This window comes from Vigna unguiculata, chromosome 1, assembly GCF_037176805.1.
Source record: "Vigna unguiculata cultivar grain cowpea cultivar isolate G323 ecotype 2 chromosome 1, ASM3717680v1, whole genome shotgun sequence".
Classification (NCBI taxonomy): domain Eukaryota; kingdom Viridiplantae; phylum Streptophyta; class Magnoliopsida; order Fabales; family Fabaceae; genus Vigna; species Vigna unguiculata.
This window is the reverse complement of record NC_140792.1, coordinates 48,587,020-48,610,439: the sequence shown is the minus strand read 5'-3', so window position 1 is coordinate 48,610,439 and position 23,420 is coordinate 48,587,020. Positions and strand designations below refer to the sequence as shown.

The 23,420-nt window shown below is 35.0% G+C and overlaps 3 protein-coding genes across 8 annotated transcripts; 1 reads left to right on the top strand and 2 right to left on the bottom strand.

The window, feature by feature from the left end:
- Positions 1-1,122: 1,122 nt before the first annotated feature.
- EMB2421 (FAD/NAD(P)-binding oxidoreductase family protein) lies at positions 1,123-7,937 on the top strand. 5 transcript variants are annotated; one of them, XM_028048841.2, is made up of 12 exons: positions 1,123-1,267; positions 1,547-1,817; positions 2,261-2,343; positions 2,421-2,556; positions 2,744-3,231; positions 4,370-4,417; positions 4,650-4,824; positions 5,901-6,013; positions 6,109-6,205; positions 6,342-6,561; positions 6,757-6,904; positions 7,173-7,937. In XM_028048841.2, the coding sequence occupies exons 2-12, from the start codon at positions 1,616-1,618 to the stop codon at positions 7,572-7,574; spliced, it is 2,112 nt and encodes a 703-aa protein (XP_027904642.1). In that variant the 5' UTR covers positions 1,123-1,267; positions 1,547-1,615; the 3' UTR covers positions 7,575-7,937. The 5 variants fall into 5 exon arrangements, with proteins under 5 accessions (XP_027904642.1, XP_085531942.1, XP_027904651.1 ...); XM_085675816.1 differs by having other exon boundaries at positions 1,253-1,267; positions 1,660-1,817; XM_028048850.2 differs by having other exon boundaries at positions 1,265-1,373.
- An 835-nt stretch (positions 7,938-8,772) lies between these two features.
- Positions 8,773-14,777, bottom strand: LOC114195548 (uncharacterized). Its single transcript, XM_028086093.2, has 5 exons — positions 14,291-14,777; positions 13,888-14,044; positions 13,362-13,412; positions 13,073-13,165; positions 8,773-9,225 (listed from the first exon to the last, which is right to left on the bottom strand). Exons 1-5 carry the CDS (start codon positions 14,395-14,397, stop codon positions 9,154-9,156), a joined length of 480 nt encoding a protein of 159 aa, XP_027941894.1. The 5' UTR covers positions 14,398-14,777; the 3' UTR covers positions 8,773-9,153.
- Positions 14,778-16,412: 1,635 nt separating this feature from the next.
- LOC114180246 (uncharacterized) lies at positions 16,413-23,175 on the bottom strand. Of its 2 annotated transcripts, none has more exons than XM_028066540.2 (7): positions 22,751-23,175; positions 22,005-22,205; positions 21,800-21,905; positions 21,458-21,578; positions 20,562-21,311; positions 17,884-19,765; positions 16,413-17,216 (listed from the first exon to the last, which is right to left on the bottom strand). In XM_028066540.2, exons 2-7 carry the CDS (start codon positions 22,198-22,200, stop codon positions 16,786-16,788), a joined length of 3,486 nt encoding a protein of 1,161 aa, XP_027922341.1. In that variant the 5' UTR covers positions 22,201-22,205; positions 22,751-23,175; the 3' UTR covers positions 16,413-16,785. The 2 variants fall into 2 exon arrangements, with proteins under 2 accessions (XP_027922341.1, XP_027922336.1); XM_028066535.2 differs by having other exon boundaries at positions 22,005-22,308; positions 22,751-23,174.
- Positions 23,176-23,420: the final 245 nt, after the last annotated feature.

Genomic DNA, 23,420 nt, shown 5'->3' with positions numbered 1-23,420 from the left:
TCTACACTTGTTCAAGTGGTTGAAATAATTACTTGTTTCCATGAATAATTATTTTTGATTGTTTGAGGTTTAGATTCCATTATTTTTTATTTGTTTCGTTTATTTGAAAATTTAATAAAATTTTATTCAATTTAGTTTGTGTTTTGAGAAACTTCTATACTTGGTATGGATAGTCATTTTGGTCAGTTTTGACCATTGACCCCCTAAAAATGAGATATGTGGGTTGGTCCACTTTAGTAGGATAGGTAGAATAGTCTCTGAATCCATATGTTAACTTCTTTTAATTTTTGTGTTTCTATAATTATATATATATATATATATATATATATATATATATATATATATATATATAACACATCAAATTTTTGTTATGTTTTTAATTGATTAATATGATGATATAATTTAAAATAACTTTTTTTTACATGTTAAATTATTTTATTGTAATTAATAATTGAATTTGAAATTCTAAACGTTAATAATTTAATTTAAAATATTATTATATATTTGTATTATTTAAATAATATGATATGAAAAATTAATCTTTTGAATTATTTTTTTAATTTAAAAAAAGTTGATAGACCAAAGTAAATTAGTGGGTTAAAAATATCAATATGACCTATCAAATTTTGGGTGAATTGATATTGGACCGTGAATCAAAATACACTTTACCATTCCTAATTCTCGGACTTAAAAAAAGGAGGAAAACTCATTTCATAAAAGAAATTTGGAATCAAAATTTGTAGTCTAAATTTAGGAACTAGAAATAAAATTAAATAATAACAATGCATTAAAATATAGTAATCGATTTTATAAAAGTTAATAACATGTTATTTTATTTTAAAAAATGATTATTAAATCAATTTAGTGTAAATCTTATTATTTAAAGGTGTTCAGCTTTAAAAGAAATAAAATGTATTAATGAGACACTCCTCACCATAATTCTAAATTCTGTTATTAGACTTTCTTAACAAATCCCCCAGTGAATAAATAAAAATGTCATTTCAAAATCAAAATACAAAAAGGTTTTATAGTCTTACATACCTGGTTACTTTTATTCATTCAATCATAAATTGTTACTCATTCAACTTGTAACAAATTATTGTAGAATTTAATAACTTTTTTTGTTAAAGAATGTCAGAAAACTATTAAACAAGTTTGGAAAACGGTGTAATCAACTTTTCTCTACATTTTGGTTACCCTTCTCCAATTTACAAAGCAGCGAAAACCGAAAAGGGGTAAACACGTGGTCTTGTGAGAAAGGAGTAAGGTAGTCAAATTGCTTGGCTCTATAGCTTCCATAACATGTTTGATACAATGTCTGAATCATAGAAAATCTGAGTGTTGTGTGTTGACAATGTTTCATTGGAAACTTGGTAGCTCAATTGTCTTTTACTTTCATTTTCAGTGCTGTTACAAGTACCCTCGTGATTCAAATAATGACGTGAACTGTTTCGTTTAATGTCGTGATTATTATGATGATAGCTTGTGGTAGTAGTGAGGTTTTTACTTTAGCTTGTTCATGATTCTTCTGCTATTCTTTTTCCAGATTACTTTTAAGCCTTGAGTCTTGTTGTTCTTGGAGAACAATTGAGCCCGGCTTTTAAATTGTAGTGTCATGGGGTTTCTAAGGCTTATAAGACGGTATGCTTACCCCTTTAGGGACAAAACTCGAATTAGACTTTACGCACTTCAGCATATGCAAAGGAGAGGATTCTCAAAGGAGGGAGTTCCTAATGGCAATGATGTGGTGCATCCAGTTCTGATCATTGGCGCTGGACCTGTGGGTCTTGTTCTCTCTATTCTTCTCACAAAATTAGGTAGACTCTATATGGTAAAGGCATTCCTATTGATTGATACAACTGCATGTTTTGGATTCTATTGTCGTAAATCTGACATTAAAGTGCGTGTTAGGAAACTGTTCTTGTTCATGTATTTTTTTCGTTTAAATCCACTTTTGATCCCTGTAGTCTTATGAATATGCAGTTTTTGTCCTTATAAAATTTTAATTGCAGATTTGATTCTTGAGTTTTTAAAAATTATGCAATTTCAGCGCATTGTATATATTTTATCTAATTGCTTACATGAAATACTTACATGTTTGTATGTGATAGTAGTATCGACTACTTATTTACATAAGATATTAATAGTAGGTTTGACAATTAGCTCCAATACATGTTAATCCTCTGTTTATACAATTACTCCTATGCTTTAATTCAAGTTGATATTTGCTCATGATTTTTGTATCTCTTTTTTCTTATAGGTGTTAATTGCACAGTTTTGGAGAGAAACAAGGCATTTTCTAAACATCCTCAAGCACACTTTATCAACAATCGATCCATGGAGGTTAAAAATTTCTCTGATAAATTATTTTATTTCCAAAAGAGCATTGTGATTTACTTTGATCAGTGGTGCAATTTTAGATATTCCGCAAAATTGATGGCCTTGTTGAAGAGATTCAAAGGTCTCAACCACCAGTAGATTTATGGAGGAAATTTATATATTGTACTTCCCTCTCTGGTTCAATTCTTGGATCTGTAGATCACATTCAACCTCAAGGTGCTATTCCATAGTTTATGAGAGTCGATTTCTGGTGTCATAGCAATAGGGAGATATATATTTTCAGTATAGTTTTGATAATGTGGCATTCAAAATATGCGGTATATCAACAAACAGACTGCATGATTTGTTCATTTTTGTCAATATTGAGCTTTAGAATATTCATATATCTTTTACTTGTTATCAGATCTTGAGCATGTTGTCAGCCCAGTCTCCGTTTCACACTTCTCACAGTACAAGCTAACTATGTTACTATTCAAGCAACTTCAAAATCTAGGCTTTCAAATATGTACACCTGAAAGCTTGGAAGGGAATGAACAGTCTTGTGAACAGAAAATAATGATGGGCCACGAGTGTGTATCCATTGATGCCAGTGATGATTTTATAACAGTAACTGCGTCTTCTGTCATTAAGGGGAAGCGTGTAGAACAGAATATTCACTGTAACATCCTTATTGGCACAGATGGTGCAGGTAGTACTGTAAGAAAGCTTGTAGGAATAGAAATGAGAGGTGAGAAGGACTTGCAAAAACTTGTCAGTGTCCATTTCTTTAGCAGAGACCTTGGCCAGTTTTTGCTTGAGGAAAATCCTGGTATGCTTTTTTTTATCTTCAACACTGAAGCTATCGGGGTCCTTGTTGCGCATGATCTCAGGCAAGGGGAATTTGTATTGCAGGTATGTTATGCTTTATTTCTGACAGAATCTGTACTTCTCATATCGTTAATGATCAAAATGTAAATACAAGTAAGAGTGTGATGATGAATGTTGAGCTTGTCTCTCATTTCTACAGCACATGCCCCAACTACTGATCCCCTGTCTCTCATTGAACGCTCGTCAATATTACATTTTATGATCCCTTGGCCTGGGGGACACCATTGCACAATTTGCAGGGCAATTCTGTTGTCTGCCTTTGCAAGTGCTTGATTTCATTCAGGCAGAAATTGATTTCCCATATAGATTACTTGAAAATCCGGATTGCTCTTTCTTTCCCACATTTCATTTCTGAATATAGCTTGTTGCTCAAGGTTGAATCTATCCAGAATGTGAAACACAATATCTGCTGTAGACCGCTGGGCATTACAGCAGCACTGATACAATCCCACATGACAGTTGTTCTTTTTTTTTTTTCATCAATCGTGGCTCTCCCAGCAACAAAAGAACAGGTGGCAAGGGTTTTCAAGCCCTGCCTCACAAACAGGACAGATAGCAGGACACTTGACGTCTTTATCTTTAAGGCCCATGCGGGTAGGGATAACATTCCTGGATAGTCTCCAGAGAAACACCTTGCTCCTAGGTGGTATTTTCATATCCCAAATAGTCATCCAATTCCCATCCACTTGCAGATGAGTGGCTTCAACCCTTTTTCCTGGAACAGGTTATATGCGCTCTTAACAATGTAATTTCCATCGTTCTCCCAAGCCCAATCCTTGCATCCTCCCTGACCAACTTGTACAGTGTGTGTTCAACACATCCTTTCTTTTCATCTTTGTCAAACAGAACTTGTATCACATTTTCATCCAATACTTTCTGCTCCCTGTTCATAATGTCTTTGACAATTAAGTATTCACTATCTTGGAGTGGATCATCAAGCCTTCCCAAGCCTATCCTCATCCTCACCCACGGTTCAGCCCAAACCTTTATGTTAGATTCATCCCCAATCTTCCATCTATAGCCTTCACTAAGATCCACCCGTGAGATATGGATATTGTGCCATATGGGTATGATAGGCTTTATAGTAATTGTAAAAATGTCACTATTGTTTTCAACTGATTTATTGTGAATCAAATATATGATTCAAATTATATGATTGCAGATACCCTTTTATCCACCTCAGCAAACAATTGAGGATTTCAGTCCAAAGGTATCATTCACCCATCAAAGATGGTTTATACCCTTTTTTCAATAAATTTGTCATAATCATAATATAATAGATAAAATTTCTGTCTTGACATTAAAATTTAGAATTTGTAGGAGGACAGCAATATGTTGTAGTATGCATATAAAGTAAAAAACTAACATGCATGATATTATTCATTCCTTTTGATATGATTAAGCATAAGACGTTTATCTAAGTAATATTTGATTTATAGTAGGCATGTGAGAAATTGATCAGCAAACTTGTTGGTCGAGAGTTTGGAGATGTAGATGTAATAGATATAAAACCATGGATCATGCATGCTGAAGTTGCTGAGAGGTTTATATGTAGAGGCAACCGTATATTACTTGCCGGTGATGCCGCTCATCGTTTTCCTCCTGCTGGTGGATTTGGTTAGTTGCTTTATCTTCATTGCAGATAGTAGATGTCTAATGGTATAAGTAAAAGTAATCTGTATTAATATTACCTTTGGTCCATGCAAAATGGGGCAGAATCTGAACTTTTCCTGTTTTTTTCTTAGGAGCATGATAGTGTCACATCAAGAGACAGATTCATGTTTCATTTGCAGAACTTGCTTGTATCTTTTTCTTTGAATTTAGGCTTATGGCTTAACTCAAACCCATCAAAGTACAAAACTGCTTTATAAGGTGATGAGTGTTCATGCTTTCTGAGCTCTACTTAAGTCATATGTCTAGTTATAGAGGCCAGGTAGGAGTGACCACAGTTAAGGCAAATTCCTAACACCTTCCTTATGCCTTTGGCTTAAAAGGGTAGGGATATAGCTTAACTAGTATTATAAGGCTTGGATAACTTTCATCTTACAAGCAGGTTTTGTGAAATTAAATTAGACTCTAAGTTCAAATTGTAAGACTTTCTTTTTATGGGCATGGTGTTGTCATTTTTCCATATTTCACAATGTTTTTAAAATTAGAGATTGTCATGTGCCCTTCTAAAAACATACCTTAATTTTTGGTATAAATATTTAATAATTCTCCAAATTTAGAAATGAAAAATTGACCCTTCTCTTTACCATACAAACTCCTCCACCCTCAAATACACCTAAGGAAAAGAAGAGGAATCCAATCCAATATGGGAAAGGAAATCAATAATTGAAAAGTTGAATAATAAACATGCTGTAAATATCTAGTGTCTCAAGTGAATACTAGTTAGATGTGTGCTATTGGGGCTTCAACGAAGCTAAGACATATCCATGTACTCAGGATGAATTAACCACATGATATGTACTTGTTTAAAGTCAGTATGTGGATATTTTTTATAATGTTTGTTTCAAAAAATATTTGTAGCAGTAGTCCTGTATATTATTTTTAAAGTTACTGAATAAAGTACACTAGCAAATATGTGGTTAACCATAACAAGTGGCATATCACAGCTTTTGGATTCAAACTCTTTTTTGTTGATGCAGTTTAGATGAAGCAATTTGACATAGTATATTGATGTGATATGCCAGGAATGAATACAGGCATTCAGGATGCTCATAATCTTGCCTGGAAAATTGCTTCTGTGATTAAGGGTATTGCCCCAACTTCAATGTTAAATACCTATGAAATCGAACGTAAACCGGTAGTGCTTTTATCTCCTGTTACATTTTTTTGAATGTGTATAATTTTTTACGTTAGATAAACTGATTGAAATTGGTTGCTGTCTATTATTGCCAGATTGCTTTATTCAATACAAGATTAAGTCTAGAAAACTATAAAGCTGCCATGTCTGTTCCTGCTGCACTTGGTCTTGATCCAACTATTGCAAATACAGGTACTTATAATCACCGTATTTAATGATTTTCTGTTGTTTTCTTCATCATCAATCTGTTAATCTTACAAAGAACGATGCTCAACACTTCCATTGCTAATGAACTGAAATTTAACTGTTTGTCCTCATTTAATTGCAGTACATCAATTTATTGTTAATGGGATTGGTTCCATCTTACCATCCGGACTTCAGAAGGTAGCTTTGGATGGAATTTTTGGAATCGGTCGTGCACAGGTCTCAGAATTTGTCCTAAATGAAAGTAACCCTCTTGGATCCTCAAGGTTGGCTAAGCTAAAACATATATTTGAAGAAGGAAAAAGCCTTCAACTTCAGTTCCCTGCTGAAGATCTTGGTTTTAGGTATCACTGTGAATAATTAGTTTCCACATTTTGTATTATTGAGCTATATACCTCTATTCACATATTCCTCTAACTCTATCTGTTCATTTATTTATAAGGTTTTGTTCATATTAGTCAGTTGGATCAATTTTATTATTAGAGAATCATTTATAAAATATCCATTTGATGGACGTATAACTCAGCTGTTGAACTTAGGTACCTACAAGGAGCACTTGTGCCTGAGAGTAATGACATTGAGGGTCCCCCAGAAGTACTAACAGGGCGTCGGAGGGACTACACCCCTTCAGCCCAGCCAGGATCAAGATTGCCTCATATGTTTGTGAAAGTAAACCCGTTATGTGAGGTTTGTGGCACTGTCTACATATATTATCCATGACTATTCATCCTAATGTAAATGATTAGAGAGTTCTTTTGTCTTCCTTCCAGTAGACATTATTATTTACTTTTATTTAAAAACTAATTATTAGTAATTTTCACCTTAAATAAACTATTTTTTGCCTCCCTTAAAATTTTGAATTTTCATTTTATAGTTATTCAGATTTAGCTACTGGATGTTTACTGATTAAAACGCCAAGTTTCTTCTTTTGTTAAAGTGTAAGGATGTTTTGTAGGAGACTATTTCTACACTGGATCTTGTGTCAGGGGATAAAGTTGAATTCGTTCTCATCATCGCACCTGTGGAGGAATCTTATCATCTAGCTCGTGAAGCATTCAAGGTGGCTGAGGAACAAGAAATTTCTCTGAAAGTGTGTATTTTTTGGTCTACCGATTCTGTTGAAGGACTTGAGAAAGGAAGTGAAACATCATTATCACCTTGGAAGAATTATGCAGATGTTATTGAAGCTCAGTCATCCACTTCAAATTGGTGGGATATGTGTAACATGACGAGCAGAGGGGCGATTTTAGTTAGACCTGATGAACATATTGCCTGGCGTACAAGTTCAGGACTTGCTGAGGATCCTAGAGTGGAAATGCAGAGGGTTTTTGCTGCAATACTGGGAGAACACAGTTAAAATAAACAAATACACAAGATGATTTTTTGCTGGGGATCCTAGAGCAAAATGCAGAGGGTTTTTTCTGCTACACTGGGAGTGCACTGTTAAAATAAACAGATACACAGATTATTTGTATTGATTCTTTTAACAATACTTTTCTTTTTAAAGTTATTCAACTGTTTATGGTCATGGCCACACGTTCTAGCAACTTTCCAAGGGTTAGAAGCATACATTTGGCCGTTCAGTTCCTCTGATCTTCAATGGTAGGAGCCTAATTTGAAGTGTCTCTCTTTAAAATTTATATCCCTGCACAGGATACGGTGTATTTTATGGAATTTTCGTTGAATGCTACCATTACTCGTGGTTTTTCCTTGATGGCCATATGACGCTGCTACCAGGAATAAGAGAATGACTACAAATTACCGTTTCATTCATTGGGTTGAAAACCGTTTCATATTTTATTTTCTGATTTATACGATTCTAATAACATCTGGTGTGTGTCAAGCGATGTTTAGATGACAGTGCAAAAACCTCTTCCCAAAAGCAACATTCTTGCGTGCTTGAAGATGAACATAACTGTTTCTTCCTGCACCTTCATAATTACACATCATTGAAGTAATTTTTGGCCTTTGGACAATGAATTTCGAAATCCAGACTTTGGGTTACACTATTAAAAAGTCATTTTTTTTAATTTTAAAATTTAATTTTGAATTGTACAATTTAGAAATGGTAAAAATTAAATTTTATTGAGGCAATTAGAAATATCAGAAATGATGGGGGCACTGTAACCTTACCAAAAGCAACATTCTTGCGTGCTTTAAGATGAACATAACTGTTTCTTCCTGCACCTTCATAATTACACATAATTGAAGTAATTTTTGGCTTTTGGACAATGAATTTCGAAATCCAGACTTTGGGTTAACTATTAAAAAGTCATTTTTTTACTTTTAAAAAATAATTTTGGATTGTACAATTTAGAAATGGTAAAAATGAAATTTTATTGACGCAATTAGAAATATTAGAAATGATGGGGGCACTGTAACCAAAAGCCAAATTGGGATTCATTTCCAGAAAAAAATAAAAAAAATAAAAACCATCATGTGGGAAGGTAATTCGTGAGCATTGTGAAAGTTATTCCAAACACAAATACAGTAAATTGATAGCGTAAATAGGTTGAAAGAACGTCATATTCACAAGTCATAACCAATGAGACTACTTTTGACTGAGGAAAGAAAAAAAGCATTTGTAATATCACAAGAGTTGTATATAACCAGGATAACAGCAAGAAAATGACTTAAAGTAATGCTTACAGATAAATCCATTCCAAAAATTCTTAAAACTGAACAGGCTAAGAAGCATATATTAGGGTTAAGAAATGATCCCATAAGACATACTTCCATTCTATCAAAGTGTAATCAATACAATTCAATTTATCGTCACTGTTGAAATGACAATAAGATTAAGTGATTGCGGGCTGGGATAAGAATGAAGGAGCACATGTCAGACTTTATCTGAGGGAACAAGGCTCTAGAAGACACTGGTGTTTTTGATTCCTATACAAGGGTCCTCTGGGGATGTCAACAACAAATCCTCAACTTCAGGTACTAGCCATGGTTATTACATAACCAATACCTGATGTTATGATTCCAAGTATTCCACCAGCAACAACCTGCAGTAAGTATTGAGAATATTAAAAAAGAAAACCAACAATTAAAGAGTCCCAAAGAAATGAATATCAACTCAATTTAAACCTTCGGATCATGGAAACCATTAATTTAAAAGACTGGACTACCTACTTGACCTTCCTTTTTGTTTCAAAATAAATTATAAAATATATAACAAATTTAAAGTACTTGCCTTATCTGCTAATGATTTTATAAATTGGATTGTCTAATATTCAGAGAGATGAGAGAGTGAGATTCAGTGAGATAAGTGGAACTGAAAATAATTCAAACCAAAAGTATTGCAGAGCGTGTCCAAATTGTGTACCAAAGAGAAGGCCACAATCTTGTAATGACTATTTTTTTGTAATAACTTGAAACCATAGTTTTGGCACATTCTTATCTCTGTATGGTGTGATTCGTCATTCACTTATACTACTATATCAGATATTTTGAGTATAATAGAATCCTGATGGTACTGAAATAGCGTATTAAAAACAAGGAAAACCTCAGCCCTTAACATTTCAAAAAAAGTATAATATAAAATGATAAAACATAGATTCAGATGTTCATAAAAGACAAAAATTAACACGATCATAACCTAATTTTTTTAAGCAATCGCAGTTATATATTGAGTAAATAACATGGTGTACGCTAATTATTATTTAATAAAAACAATTGCGGAAAAGTGAATAACTTTTACTTATCCAAATTGATACAAAGGGGAATAATAAATAGCAAGAGGACATTAATTCTGTACACTAATCTAAGCATGAATATCAGAGAAGTATCTCACTGAATATAAGGAAAGATTCTTTCCATAAAGATAATCTAAAAACAAAGAAATAAAATCAGATCCTAATTACACCAAATCAAATTATGAGTATGATTGATTTCCGTATATCAAAGTTATGATTCTGATTCTTTCCTTGACTATTATTAACACTCTCCCTTAAACTGGGTGGTAGAAATCTATCATTCCTAGATTGGAACTGATGCTTCCATAAGTATTTCTTGAGAGAGCTTTAGTCAGAATACATCCTGTTCGGTTGCATGATGGAACCTGCTCAATACTTAAATTGCTTCCAAGGACAGTATGACTCAGATTGAATTAAGTTTGGCTACTGGTGCAAAAGTCTCTTCATATACCAGTTCATATGATTAGGTGATTCACTTGGCTTCCAAATCGAGCCTTATTCCCAAAGTAAACCTTTCAATTGTCATCAGGTGCAGCTACTAGTTTTGAAACAGTTGTAATTGTTGGTTTCAAGATAACTGTTGTTTCTATAATTTCTACATTTGAAATGGCTATTGGTTCCATAAGCTCCGTATTTCTGGTATTTGTTGGTGGTGTTTTTGTTGGTGTTGCATCAAGGGCATGTTCAACCGTCTCAAATCCAAAGAGTTGGAGTTCTTCCAGTTCATTTGAAATCAATGCCTTCTCCCTTGAATTTCAACTTTGAGATAATAAGGTTGATCCCCAAAGAAAGTCACATCCATATAGTTGTAAAACTTTAGCGTTGAGGGAAAGTAGCACCTGTATCCATTATGTTAAGTGAATAATCAAGGAAAACACATTTGATGGATTTTGGTTAAAGTTTGTTGCAGTGAGGGCTTATGTCGTGAACAAAGGCTGAGCATCCAAATAAGCTTAATAGAATGGAGGAGAAAATCCTACTAGTTGGAAAGAAGGTCTAGAGTTTGGAGTGAAGGGTGCTAAAGTTCCAAAATATGCGAAGACATTCTATTTGTGAGGTAGGTTTCAGTAAGGACAGTTCCTCCCCAAAATTGTTTTAGAACATTTGTAGCCAACATAAGTGATATGGGTACTTCCAAAATGTGTCTATTTTTTATCTGCAACCCCTTTTCCCAACCATATCTACACTAGAGCTTTGGAGTATAACTCTATGTGTCTTAAAAGTAGGAACTCAACATTGACTGATAATATTCAAATTACCTTTATAATGGTTTGGAATTCGTTTGTACCATGCTATGAAAATATTCAAATATCGACCATACCTTTGACTTCTCATTCATAAGGAATACCCAAGTAACTATTATTGGCCAACAATGATTGTAACAAACAATTTGGTGCCAGTAACGTTGCTGATTCAGGATGGTTCCCATACATCAACATGAATTATGGAAAATGAATGAGAGGGTTTATATGGTTAGGGTAAATAGGTGTTGCGTATATGCTTAGATAACTGGCGTTCACATTGAAACTCCTCAGATTTTTATTAAATAATGAGGGAAACATTTTCCAAATACACAAAGGGTGGCTTAGACAATAGTGCCATAACATTATAGAATTTTCATTACTCTGAGAAATTGCAGACGTTGGTTTTGGGTTCACTTTCAGAGTCGTCAACCCATAGGTGATAATGTCATGCACACTCTTTACTATTGTCAATCATCTTCCTTGACTCAAAAATCTAAAATTCATACTTGTTAGGAAATAATTTAGCAACACATCTCAAATCTTTCATAAGTTTGCTAATAGAGAGCAAATTGCTGTCCAATTTAGGTACACAAAGTACTGAGTCTAAAGTGTATATTCTTTAAAATAATTACTTCCTCTACCCAGAACTTTTAAAAGGGTACCATCAGCAATTCAAATTGTGGAGTTATCATGACAAGGTGTAATTTTCAAACACAAATATGTCTCCAGTCATGTGATCTAAGGCTTCTAAGTCTATGATCCATGATTTTTATTTTCCTTTGCTAGTGCTTAAAGCATGCAAAGAGTAACTTTTCACCATTACAGGAGAAATTTTTACAAAGTTTTTATTGTTCTTTGCTTAATGAAGATGCTCCAGGGTGTTCTTTTGCATCTTAATGATTATAGGCTCTTGCATTACCTCTGTTGTCCTGGTTTTAGAACACTTTTGCATCCGAAGGTTTCCCATAAATGTCTCAACAATTGTCCTTGGTGTGACCACTTTTCTTGCAACCATCGCACCAAGGACAATTCTTCTTGTGTATTGGACGATAATGGCTTGCATCTTGCTGCCATTTCTGAACTTTTAGGGAATGGGATTGGAATAGATTCTCCCAACATGATATTTCTTCTCTTCTCACTTCTTAGAATATTTCCTTGTCCTTTGCAAGTGGCTTGATTCCCAGAATCATTCCACGTACTTCATCATGATCCTTATTAAGCCCCCAATAAACAATTATAGATTCTATCCTTCTCCACCAGTACTCTATACTTATTTTTCTCATCCACTTAGTTCCACTCATTTTCTTCATATATATCCAGTTTCTGCCAATGTCAACTGAGAGAAACTCAAGGACTGAAAATTCACCTTGTTGCAACTCATGAAGTAGGCTTTTAATTCCTTCAATGGCTGGGTCACCAATGAGACTGGAGATGGTTCAAATCGAGCTCTGATACTATTCAGAGAAGTGAATATTTTTCCTTATTCAAATTAATTCAAAGAGGAGTAATAAATAGGGAGAGGAAGTTAATACTCTACATTAATGTAGGCTTAAATATCAAGGAAAAATCTGCCTAAATATCAGAGAAGAATCCCATTGAATATCTATCTGGAAAGATTCTTTCTTATAAAGCTAATCTAAAGATAGAAAGAAATAAAATCAGATCCTAATTACACCAGATCAAAGTACATTTCCGATTGATTTCCATTGATTAAATCTACGATTCTGATGCTTTCCTTACATATCAACAAAAGACTTCATAGTATGAATAAAAATCCCTTATGTTTATACTAAACAGCTTTCCAAAGAATAATGTCATTCTATCAAGAGTGTAAACAAGCAAATGACACTAAATTCCTTTGACCAAGATCCATAAAATAATCATGACAGGCGAACAAATAAAAAATGGTGAACCTGAGGGGGTGTATGCCCAAGTGGTTCCCGGAGTGGTCTGCTTTCAGCTAGAGGATGTTCAGCAGGAAGTTCAAACACGATTTGGTTCAAAATCTGGAAAAATTCAACCATTTAAACTCGGTAAAAGAAACAAATGGAAACCAACCAAACAAAAATTAAAACATCTCTTTTGCTGGAATCACAGGCAAATAGAAAAGGCTTTGTGGCATTTCGACTCTCACGTTTGGCATGAAAGAAATACATGTGACAGAATATGGTGCACACAAGTAAAACAAGGAAAAGAGTGTACCTCTGCCTGGCGTCCAGCTTGCAATCTTACACCAGTAGCATCATACATCACCTGCCAGTAATATCCCATATCAGAAACTCGCTCAACCATAAGCTAGTCATTAACAATTAGTTTCTTGCTGTGTAATCTAGTCAATGTATAGGACATCAAATCCTTTCTTAAAGTGACTATGTTTGAACATTCAAGGGCGAGTGGAATGAAAGGAAAGAAAGTTATCACTTCGCTATTTTTATATTCTATGGTGGAACATAAAAAATATCCAACTCATGCCCTCCTCTTAATTGAAATGGGAAATTAGAGGACAATTGAACGGCATGGAATGGAATGTATTGCACCAATTCCATTCCATTTGACCCTATTGTCTACCAATCCAAACGTGAATCATGCAAACCACACTTACATGTCCACTTCCTAAGAGCAGAGAGATAAAAGAAAAATAATAGATTGAATCTCCATTATAACATCACACTTTGAAAAGAAGAATGAAATATCCATAGAATGATTGATTTGAAGAACTAGGACATACAATACAAGCTAGAACCAAAGCAGTCGCAAAAAGAGGTCCTCCAAAGCCTTCATGGAACCCTATTGCCGCGGCAAGAGCAGCGACAGTAGCTGAATGGGAAGAAGGCATTCCGCCAGATCCAACAAGTTGCTTCGGATCCCATCTTTTTTCCTTATACCTACATATTAACCATGATCATAACAATAAGAAAAAAAAATTATCATTATTATTAACCCTCAATTAAACGCATCATTAGCCAAATAGCTGCAATTCAACTGTTATAATTTAATTCTTCCAAAGAGATTCATAATTCACACATCATTGACCAACCAGAAACTGAAATCATTTTTTTTTCTAAACTATTGTATTCGACACTGGATTCGTGAAATACGATAGAAAAAATGGAAAAACAAAACGAACGAACCAGGTAGTGAAAAACTTGATGGCTTGTGCGAGGGCGAAAGCAACAATGGCGGAAACGAGAGGGTAATTGTGCATTATTGACGACGTCGTAATTGACACCTCAACCATCTCCCTTCTCTCTGCTTATTTGTCAAATTGTTTTTGTTTATAAATAAACAAATTAATTGCAGTTTTTCCTTTTTCTCCTTTGAGAAATGTTACATGCAAACGCAAGCAGAAACAGGAATTGAATATGCTCCGAATTCTGAATTGTTTATTTTCTTAGCTCAGCTCAGCTTTCTCAACTGAATATGCTTCCCTTGTTCGATTACGTTAAGAATAGGCCCTCCAATGCTATGCATTTAATTCTCTCTCTCTTTCTTTTTTTCTTTATGATTTTCTTCTTGCAAGTACTTTTCCGCAACGCAACTTATTCTGCTTTGACCCAAAATTTGGAATTTGGAAATTCATATAATGGAAAGTTCTTGGAAAAGAAGACACACATGCCACCAAATGTCATCTAGAAAATATTGACGAAATAGTTTCAACGAAAAGAAAAATTCGTTATCTTTCTCTTATGGCAAGTTGCTAGTTGCTACCTACCTTCAATATGAAAAATAATAAATTATATTCCGCACTGCTTAATTACGACACTATTAAGCACGACGGATAAATAACATACAATACAATGTTCGTGTGCAAATTGGTATTTTATTTTATAAAAATGTTGACAAATATCCTGTGAACATTAAACTTTAGAGTGTTTATGGGATAATATTATCAATGTATTTCTGCTGTGATTTTCAATACATAAACTATAATTTTTGACAATTTTTATTTATAAATGTTTTCACTAGCTTGTATTACCCCTTGTTTCCTTTTATGGATATTCTATTTGTAAAAAAATGTGAATGAAGATGACATGTTTGTTATTTTTAATGGATTTTTGGGTAAATGATGGAGAGAATTGAAGTGAGGGATGTGAGATTTTTTTTTCCTTTAAGACAAGTAGATGAATATTTTTTTTTTACTCTCATCTTTTATTTCTTTGATGTGGTTTAATGTGAGTAATTGATTATTTCAAAGAAAAAGATAATGATACATTAATCAATGACCCACACTAAACTATGAAGATAGTAAAGATCTGGAATAAAAAATGATAGTCATGATAACATTATCCCTTATTGAATTTATATAATGACCTTTGATTTTTTTTTGAATTTACAACTCTTTATACACAATACCTAATACTCATAATAACAAAAATAAAACTAATACCAATAAAATAATAATAATAATAATAAGTTTAATGATAATAATAATAAAATATAAAATATCTAAAAATAATATTAATGGAGAAAATGATACAATATTTAAATATAATACTAATAAAAATCATGATGACAAAAATAATTAATTAATAATAGTACTGTTTATACTATAATCCAATATTTAATTAAGATTATTTTAATCATTCATGTTCTATTTTAAATTAATTACACCAATTATTAGTTTTATATAAAAAATTCATCCAAATTTTTTTAAAACTAATTTTAACTAACTACATCTTGTATTTTATTCATTTTAATCTTAAAGACAAATATCTAATCTTACCACTAAATTTATTAAAATATCTTTCTGTCAGGTCTATCAAATCATTCGCAAACTTTATCTTCAAATTCATTTATTCACTCTCCTCCAAATCAGTTTTATACACTCATATTTGTATTTGCTATGTGAACTAGCTAAGACGTTATACCCAATATTAAGATTATCTATTATATAAAAATATTAAAAGAAATTAAATGTTTTTGTTTTAAAATAATTTATAAATTTAATTACTGTGTTTAATAATTTCTAACATTTGATCTAATTTTAGGGGCACAATAGCATATCCCCCCTCCCCCCTCTTTCATTTATTCATTTTTAATATATTCATTCTCAAAATAAGTTATGTGATAAATTGTGTAACTGTCAAATGCTACTATTCTGTCGGGTAGAGAGGTGCATGAAAAAACAAATACACGAATGGATCTCAATCTATCTTCATGTGGTGACAGAGTGTCGTGTCACTGACAAACCTGCACGTGAAGTTTTGTTCACTCACTTGAGTCAGAAAGAATAGGAATTGACAAGCAACAATGTAACAATGAATATGAATGCTTCTACTTCACACTTGCTTTGATGGATCACTAGTTGAGATGAAAATAACAAACAAGAATGCAGCAAGTGGAGGGGGCACATCATCATAGTCCTCCAGAATGCCTTTTAGCTTATGGCCTACCAACAAAAATAAGGAGGGAAAAAAATAACTTTACAATTATGTCAAACACAACTTGGCATTTGTTACAAAATATATTAGAACCAGCACAAACCAATTGGCAGTGGTTATTATCCCAAACAGCCTCCAACCTAAAACCATAAATGCACAAGCACTTGGTTTATCTCCCATGTGTGGCCAAAAGGAAGTGCAGAAATGCTGCCATGAATTGAAGGCACAATTTTGACATTGTCCTCTCACATTATGATGCAATTGCACTTTGATTCCAGCTTCGGGGGCTTCATACTGTCTACTTTGTTAGGAAGCCCAACATTGTGTGTGAAAGACTCGCCAATATTTTCATCATTCTCAGCCTTGCCAGAATGAGTTTTGACATCAGTTTCCACCCTCCTCTGCTTGATCTTGGTCTTCTGGGATCTTGAAGTGCGTTTGCTGACAGCGCGGCTGCGACTATTTCTATCAGAATTGAATTTTCCCAAAAAGGTCACAGTCGGTTCAGAACCCTCAAATGGGTTGGAACATTCCTTTTCCATTGCTAATGTCGCAGCCTGATATGCAAGATCGTGCACAATGGAACTGCAAAAAAGGATTGTGTCTGTTGCCTCTTCAAGTGTCAAGCTCCTAGTATTGCCTGCACCTTGACACTCCACTGTAACTGTTGATCCCTCTGGCATAAAGCATTGAAGAACTATTAGATATTGGACGACACATACAAATATTTTTCCTAAGAAAGTTTCATCTGATAAAATATATTGCAGGCACCATGTACACAGAGAGGAAGAATATCTTAAGCGATAGAAAACTAAAAAGGCGTTCTTTGCTCCATGAATTTCATACAAGTTAAGGTTCCCCCAACAATGAAAATATAAATTCAGCTACGTTGCCGGTGAATCCTCAGTAAAATGACCTTAAATTAAAATTGCAAGCTGTTTTCAAAAAGTAGCCAGAAAGACCACAGAAAGCCTTACTCTTGACCGAGAAGTTGGAAACTAGGCTAATAAAACTGCCTGTAAAGTGCCCAGAACACATGAATGAGTATCAGAATACAAAGTGCAAAAAATACACCACTCACTTTACATTGCACAAAATGAATCAACATTTCCAAAAATCATAACTATCTGTTCGAGACAAAGCAGATTAACTGACATTAGATTGTTATTCTGCATATTTTAATATCTCAGAAAATTGCTCAAAATTTATGCTATGTATGGCGTCCTCATAAACAAGTTCAAAGAGAAGCGTGAGAAGTTATTATTCTTATCTCAGTCAGTTATCAGTAAATGTAATACTATCTTTCATTTGAAACTTTAATACAGTAGATGTAGATATCATACCAAAGCCATGGGACTCGGAGACATTGACCTCTGAAACAGAAGTGGGACAGGAATCACTGGAAGGATTTTGAGCAGAAGGTTCCCTAAAGTCATCAGCCCTCTTTGACAGGTCACCATTAACCATGTCAACCATATTCTCACAACAGTTTTCTCCTTCTATTTCTGCTTCTGTAATAGGGGGACAGTTGGTTGTGACCAAAGCCTCCAATTCATTAACATCGGAATTCTGTACATCATGTTTCTCTTGACTGGATAATTCTGGAGTCTTGGCTGATGTTTCTGTGTCTGAGACATCCTTGGCATTATTTGGACAATCATCAACATTTTCATGTGGCACACAATCCCCATGATTTGGAATTGATGTGACTAGATTGTCATCAGACTGGACAGCAGTAGCCTGACTTAATAATTCTGAGCTGCAACCATTATTCAATCTAGTACTATCATCACATTCAACTTCATCTTCCTCAACAGCTAAATCTATGGAAGAAGCATCAATTATCTCTGACATTGTGTTTGCCAAAGCTGGCATTTCTTGAAAAACTTGAGATACCTCCTCTACAAAACCATATTCTGTACTGCCTGTCTCTTGAGTTGCAAGACCTAACTCATGGCGAGAATGGTTTGAAGTTCCAGAAAAGGATGAAGCAGTGCTTGGAGGCTTGTTTCTCAAGTCATATCCACCATCCACATCGAGTTTCCTGCCACTCAACTGCCTTTGCACACGAAAGTCTGTTTGCCTAGTTGAGCCAAGATCAATTGAGGATGAGGCAGAATAACTACCGGGTCTTGTGCTTCTAAAACTGCTTACACTGTCTCTAGCAAGAGACAGATCATCGTAAGATATGGTTGTGGCAGTAAAACTCCTGCTCTGAACAACAGGCCCTTTATTGTTGCTAGTCCTTTTCAGCAATAGAGAAATGCCAGTGCCTTCTGTGGGGCCCACATTCAAATTAGGGCGATCACTTGAGTGATGCTTATCCCCAAATCCATTATTAGGCTTATTGTAATCAACTCCTGATTGGTTAATCTCTAGCTGGTTGCCAGATGTCTGTCTGCCTCCCTCCCCCAAAGAATTTGGAAGAGAATTGTTTTGTGAGTGATCCTGCTTTAGTTCACTGCAAGAAGTTTGACTTTCCTCAGCATCCTGCTCACCATAGGGAAACCTTAAGTTAACCACGTTAGTCTCTTCAGGCAGTTCCAATTGGTTTGCTTCAGATAATGTTTTTTCTTCTTTAGGAATGTTGGCTGCAATCAATGGAGTGTCTTCAGATACTGCCAAAGTTGTCTCTGGGAAGAAGACTCGCAACAATGAGGTTTTCCTGCTGCATTCTGGACACAGCCCAATATTCTTCTCAGGATTATTAGTGACCTCATAACGACAACCACAATAAGAACAGCGAGCAGAATTTTCAAAACTATCAGTATCAGAAATGCCGCCTCTAACCCGTGAAATTTCTGAACTTTCATTAACTCTAGTGTCAATGTGAATGTGGGATATAGAATCCGCAAATTCAATTGGAACTAAAACAGTCTTTGGGTCTGTGGTTTCATTTTGCATAACATGTACTGATTCCCTTTTAATCTCTTGCTCAATTTTTGCATTTAATGCATCAACCTTATCAAAGACAAACACTTCATGCATATCAGGATATAGTATCTTATCAGCTTCACTTGTCATATCATCTTGATTATGTTCACTCCCTTCCGTGTCCAGTGCAAAGGTTGTACCTTGATCAGAGCTCGCATTGCTGCTTGTTGTAACAGATGAATTCCTGGATACAAGGGAACGATGTGCAGAATTTGCTTTTCCAGCATAAAAGGTTGTACTCGGAACACTGGATAGAAGTGGCCTGAACATGTTCTGAGGAGTTTTTCTATCCTGCATAGCATTTTAACGGTAACTAACAAAATTGAGTATTTTTTATTAAATTTGACTATTAATCATGGCAATAGATAATTGAGAGAGTTGCACAAATAAAAGACCCAATAGAAATCCAGATTTCCGTGGTTAATGTTAACCAAGTGTTGACTTTGCTACAAGGATCAGCAGAGGTTTCAGAGTGTCAACCAACAGAAAAAACCCTGATATAATGATTATGCTTGGTGCAAATATGTTATTTCGTATGCATATCCTCAAACAAGATAGAAGATAACTTAATAAGAAGCCATTACTTTGGAATACTTGTGTAATCAAATATAATTTAAAAATATATGCAGATAGCACATGCACGCACTAGAAATCAAGCATAGAAAGCACAGGTAAAAATGTAAATATTTTGAAGATTGGCAGTCCCAAAAGAAAGTTGAATCAGACAACTTTCGATGTTGTGCATAGGAGGGTGGAGACAGAGGGTCGGCAGAAACATGGGGAAAATGCTTTAAAAGGAACTAAATCTCAAATTTGATGAAAATTAAACACACTTCACGATTCCGGTTAACCAATGCTGTTAAATAGCAATCCCATAATCCCCATGGTGGAATGTCATGGCGGACATTTTGCCAATAACCATAGGCAATTTGTGAAGTGAGACCAGCTATGGCATTTCCATGCCGTCATTGGCAGCAATGGCATGTTTATATGGAGGAATTTTGGCCTTCTGCCACATTCCACCATCTGCCATTTATAACACTGACAAACCAAGGAAGTTGTTTTAAGTGATAAAATGAAAAAATACCATTTGCCTGATAACTGAATCGAATGATCTTTTAGGAGCTGAACTTGGGGACATAATCCTGGCTGATTTCTTGGAGATGGTAGGATTTTTGTTGGTTGAAAATGAAGCACCCCTTCTTGAACTTAATCTGTCTACACTACCTACTGTGATGGATTGCAGAGAGTCTAGATCATCATCTCCAGATGATGCAATGGAACCTTTGCTGCGTGTGCTCAATTGGTCTCTATCATGACTCTGAAAAGAGCTACTACTCCTAGAAGCAGTTGGAGACATTGATTGCCTATTGAATTTGGAGGCAGAGTCCCTGCCATTTCTGGATGCTGGAGATGAACCTCTCACATATGATGCTGGTCGATCAGCCAATGATGTACGAAGATTGGGAGGAACTTCAGAAGAAAAGCCAGGAATATTAGTTTGCCAAGCCCTTATCTTTGGTGATGCAGAGTTTCCACGATTTGTCTTCACTGGGGAAGTTCCCCTAACTCCTGATGAGACAACAGAACCACTGGAGCCGGTGCTTATCCTACGGGGAGTATAAGTGGAATGCTTGGAAGCAGGTGTCATGGGCTTACTTGGAGGTGGAGATGGTCTTCTCGTTGGAGTGGCATATCGCACATTTGGGGATGGACTGGAATTTGGCACTGATGAAGGCCTTCCCCTCGATTGCAATGTATTCGCTCCTGATCGAGGGGATGGACTTAAGCGATTTGGACTTGCACTGCCCCTACTGCTTCTGTGACTTTTATCCATCTAAAACAGGAGGGCATTGAACATATGATGAATGATCAGTATATAAGCACAGTTACATTTTTTGAGATGAAAAAAATTCGGAGGACTTTTTCCCTTAAAGACACAACCATGATCGAATATAACAATATAAATGCATTCAAGCTCACCGTAGAAGATCTTGATATGGAAATGGGTTTACTCTGAGGCCTTCCTCTGCTTCCAAAACTAGTCAGTGATGTCTCATCATCTAACGAAGGAAACAGTGGTGTGTCTGGGGGCGTTAATAACCTTCAAAATGAATGGTACAGACATGACATCAGTGAGGTAAATGGTGATGATCAGAAATAAACTGATTCACAACAAAGTCTCAAGCTTTGTAATCAAGAAACTTGAATAACTAACAGCAAGAACTACAGGTAACTGGATACAGTCAGAATCAGAATTTTATATTCTGAGCACATTAAACAATGAAATCTACTAGTAAAGCTAAAACATGAAAAATGACCCACCAGTCGTAATCGTTCTTGTCACCATCATTAAGCAACTCGCTGCTTTCTCCTCGGCCATGAATGGAGATTCCAAGATTAACATCAGAAATATGTTTCAACTTTGTAGCTGTATAACCCCAGAAAAAAAAAATGCATGAATGTTAGCCAAAAGCAGCAACCAAAAATAGAAACATTCTCTTCGTATGATGTAAGTAAAGAAAATTACAGAATGAGTCCTCCAAATCATCGGTCAGCTGAAGCAGAAAGCTCTCCTTCTCTTTGGATTGCATTTCATTGAACAAAGTAAGATCATCATCCTTCTCCCGTAAGAGCAATCCACTCTCAAGACTGCGCCCACGTTTGTGACCATCAGCTCTTGGCTCTCTCCCTGGAGAGAATCTCAATGCTGGGGAAGGTGGCATCTCCACTACCAAATACAGTGTCACATAAGTGTCACCCCAAGCTCTCCACACAAGCCAAAACAATAAACCTTCTACACCCCAACGAGCAACCCATAATTAAGCTCAAGCCTACGACAAATTTAAGCACCAACCATCAATTCAGCGAGAAAAGAATTACCCACTTACAATATTCTCTTGGTTCATTAGATTAGATTAGTAGCACCCCTAAATACCCAATACACATTGCCATCAGAGTCAAGACGAATGAAAGCAAATTCGGCACATTAAAATAGTGACTCGTGGCAACAACTGTACCATTAAAATGCAATGCCTCCTCGGCATTCATTCAATCAATTCATATGCAGCAAATATCCAAAATCAAATTGACCCAGAAACCCTAAAACATTTCCCAGTCACAGATCCCAATTGTGGGGTTCAGAGTTAAAAAGGAACCTAATTGAAACCCAAAATTCAAGCTTGGGACCCACCAAGCCGCCATTGAAGTTGAAAGCAAGGTAGTAAAATTGAGCACTGTAATGAGTAACAGTAGTGGCAGTTGAGCTTGACTTACCAAATTTCCAAGCCAAAATTGCTTGCAAAAGAGTGTGGAATGTGGAAGAGTGCGCTTAAGATCCCAAGTTCGAAGATAAAACAGAGCTTAAATGTCAATTACAATGCGACGAATGTTGTATTAGACACTCGGATCTATAGCATTCATGGCCATGTCCAAGCGACCAAAGTACAGATCGAAAACTAGAATGATCCAACGGTTGCAACAAACGCCATCAAAGTGAAAATAAAAATAAAATTTTGATCCATTATTCTCTCCCCCTGCCAAATTCTTTAACTCTCCCTGTTAAAAAACACTCACAATTATAGAGTGGAAGAATAATACCCAAAACCTTTGTTTTTGTTGTCCTTGGATTTCGCTGCTTCCCTCAACAGCAAGCATCCAAGTTCTTTCTCTACCCCTTTTCCTTTTCTTTTTAGTTTTCTTTAATCCTTTTTCGTTAAACAAAGATACTTCCCAAATCAAGTTAGATACGTGACTAATATAAACCGTATAAACTTAGGAATTTAATCAAATACACCATTTTTACTTAGGCAACTAAATACATGTAATTATATATGTTAGCATAGTTAGCGTTGCTAACTGTTGTAATCATTATTTTAAGAGTTTCATCCAGATTCTTTTATTTTCTAATAATTGTTTCGGGAAAAATGGCTCATAGAGATCAAAG

Excerpts from the sequence above, each read along its gene's own strand:
- EMB2421 (XM_028048841.2), top strand. The coding sequence starts at position 1,616 with ATGGGGTTTCTAAGGCTTATAAGACGGTATGCTTACCCCTTTAGGGAC. Across the intron at positions 4,418-4,649 it reads TTGAGGATTTCAGTCCAAAG|GCATGTGAGAAATTGATCAG; the intron begins GTATCATTCACC and ends GATTTATAGTAG. Across the intron at positions 6,905-7,172 it reads AAGTAAACCCGTTATGTGAG|GAGACTATTTCTACACTGGA; the intron begins GTTTGTGGCACT and ends GATGTTTTGTAG.
- LOC114195548 (XM_028086093.2), bottom strand. The coding sequence starts at position 14,397 with ATGGTTGAGGTGTCAATTACGACGTCGTCAATAATGCACAATTACCCT. Across the intron at positions 14,045-14,290 it reads ATCAAGTTTTTCACTACCTG|GTATAAGGAAAAAAGATGGG; the intron begins GTTCGTTCGTTT and ends GTTAATATGTAG. Across the intron at positions 9,226-13,072 it reads TTGGGCATACACCCCCTCAG|GTTGTTGCTGGTGGAATACT; the intron begins GTTCACCATTTT and ends TACTTACTGCAG.
- LOC114180246 (XM_028066540.2), bottom strand. The coding sequence starts at position 22,200 with ATGCCACCTTCCCCAGCATTGAGATTCTCTCCAGGGAGAGAGCCAAGA. Across the intron at positions 21,312-21,457 it reads CCATATCAAGATCTTCTACG|ATGGATAAAAGTCACAGAAG; the intron begins GTGAGCTTGAAT and ends CTCCTGTTTTAG. Across the intron at positions 17,217-17,883 it reads CTCCGAGTCCCATGGCTTTG|AGGGATCAACAGTTACAGTG; the intron begins GTATGATATCTA and ends GCTTTATGCCAG.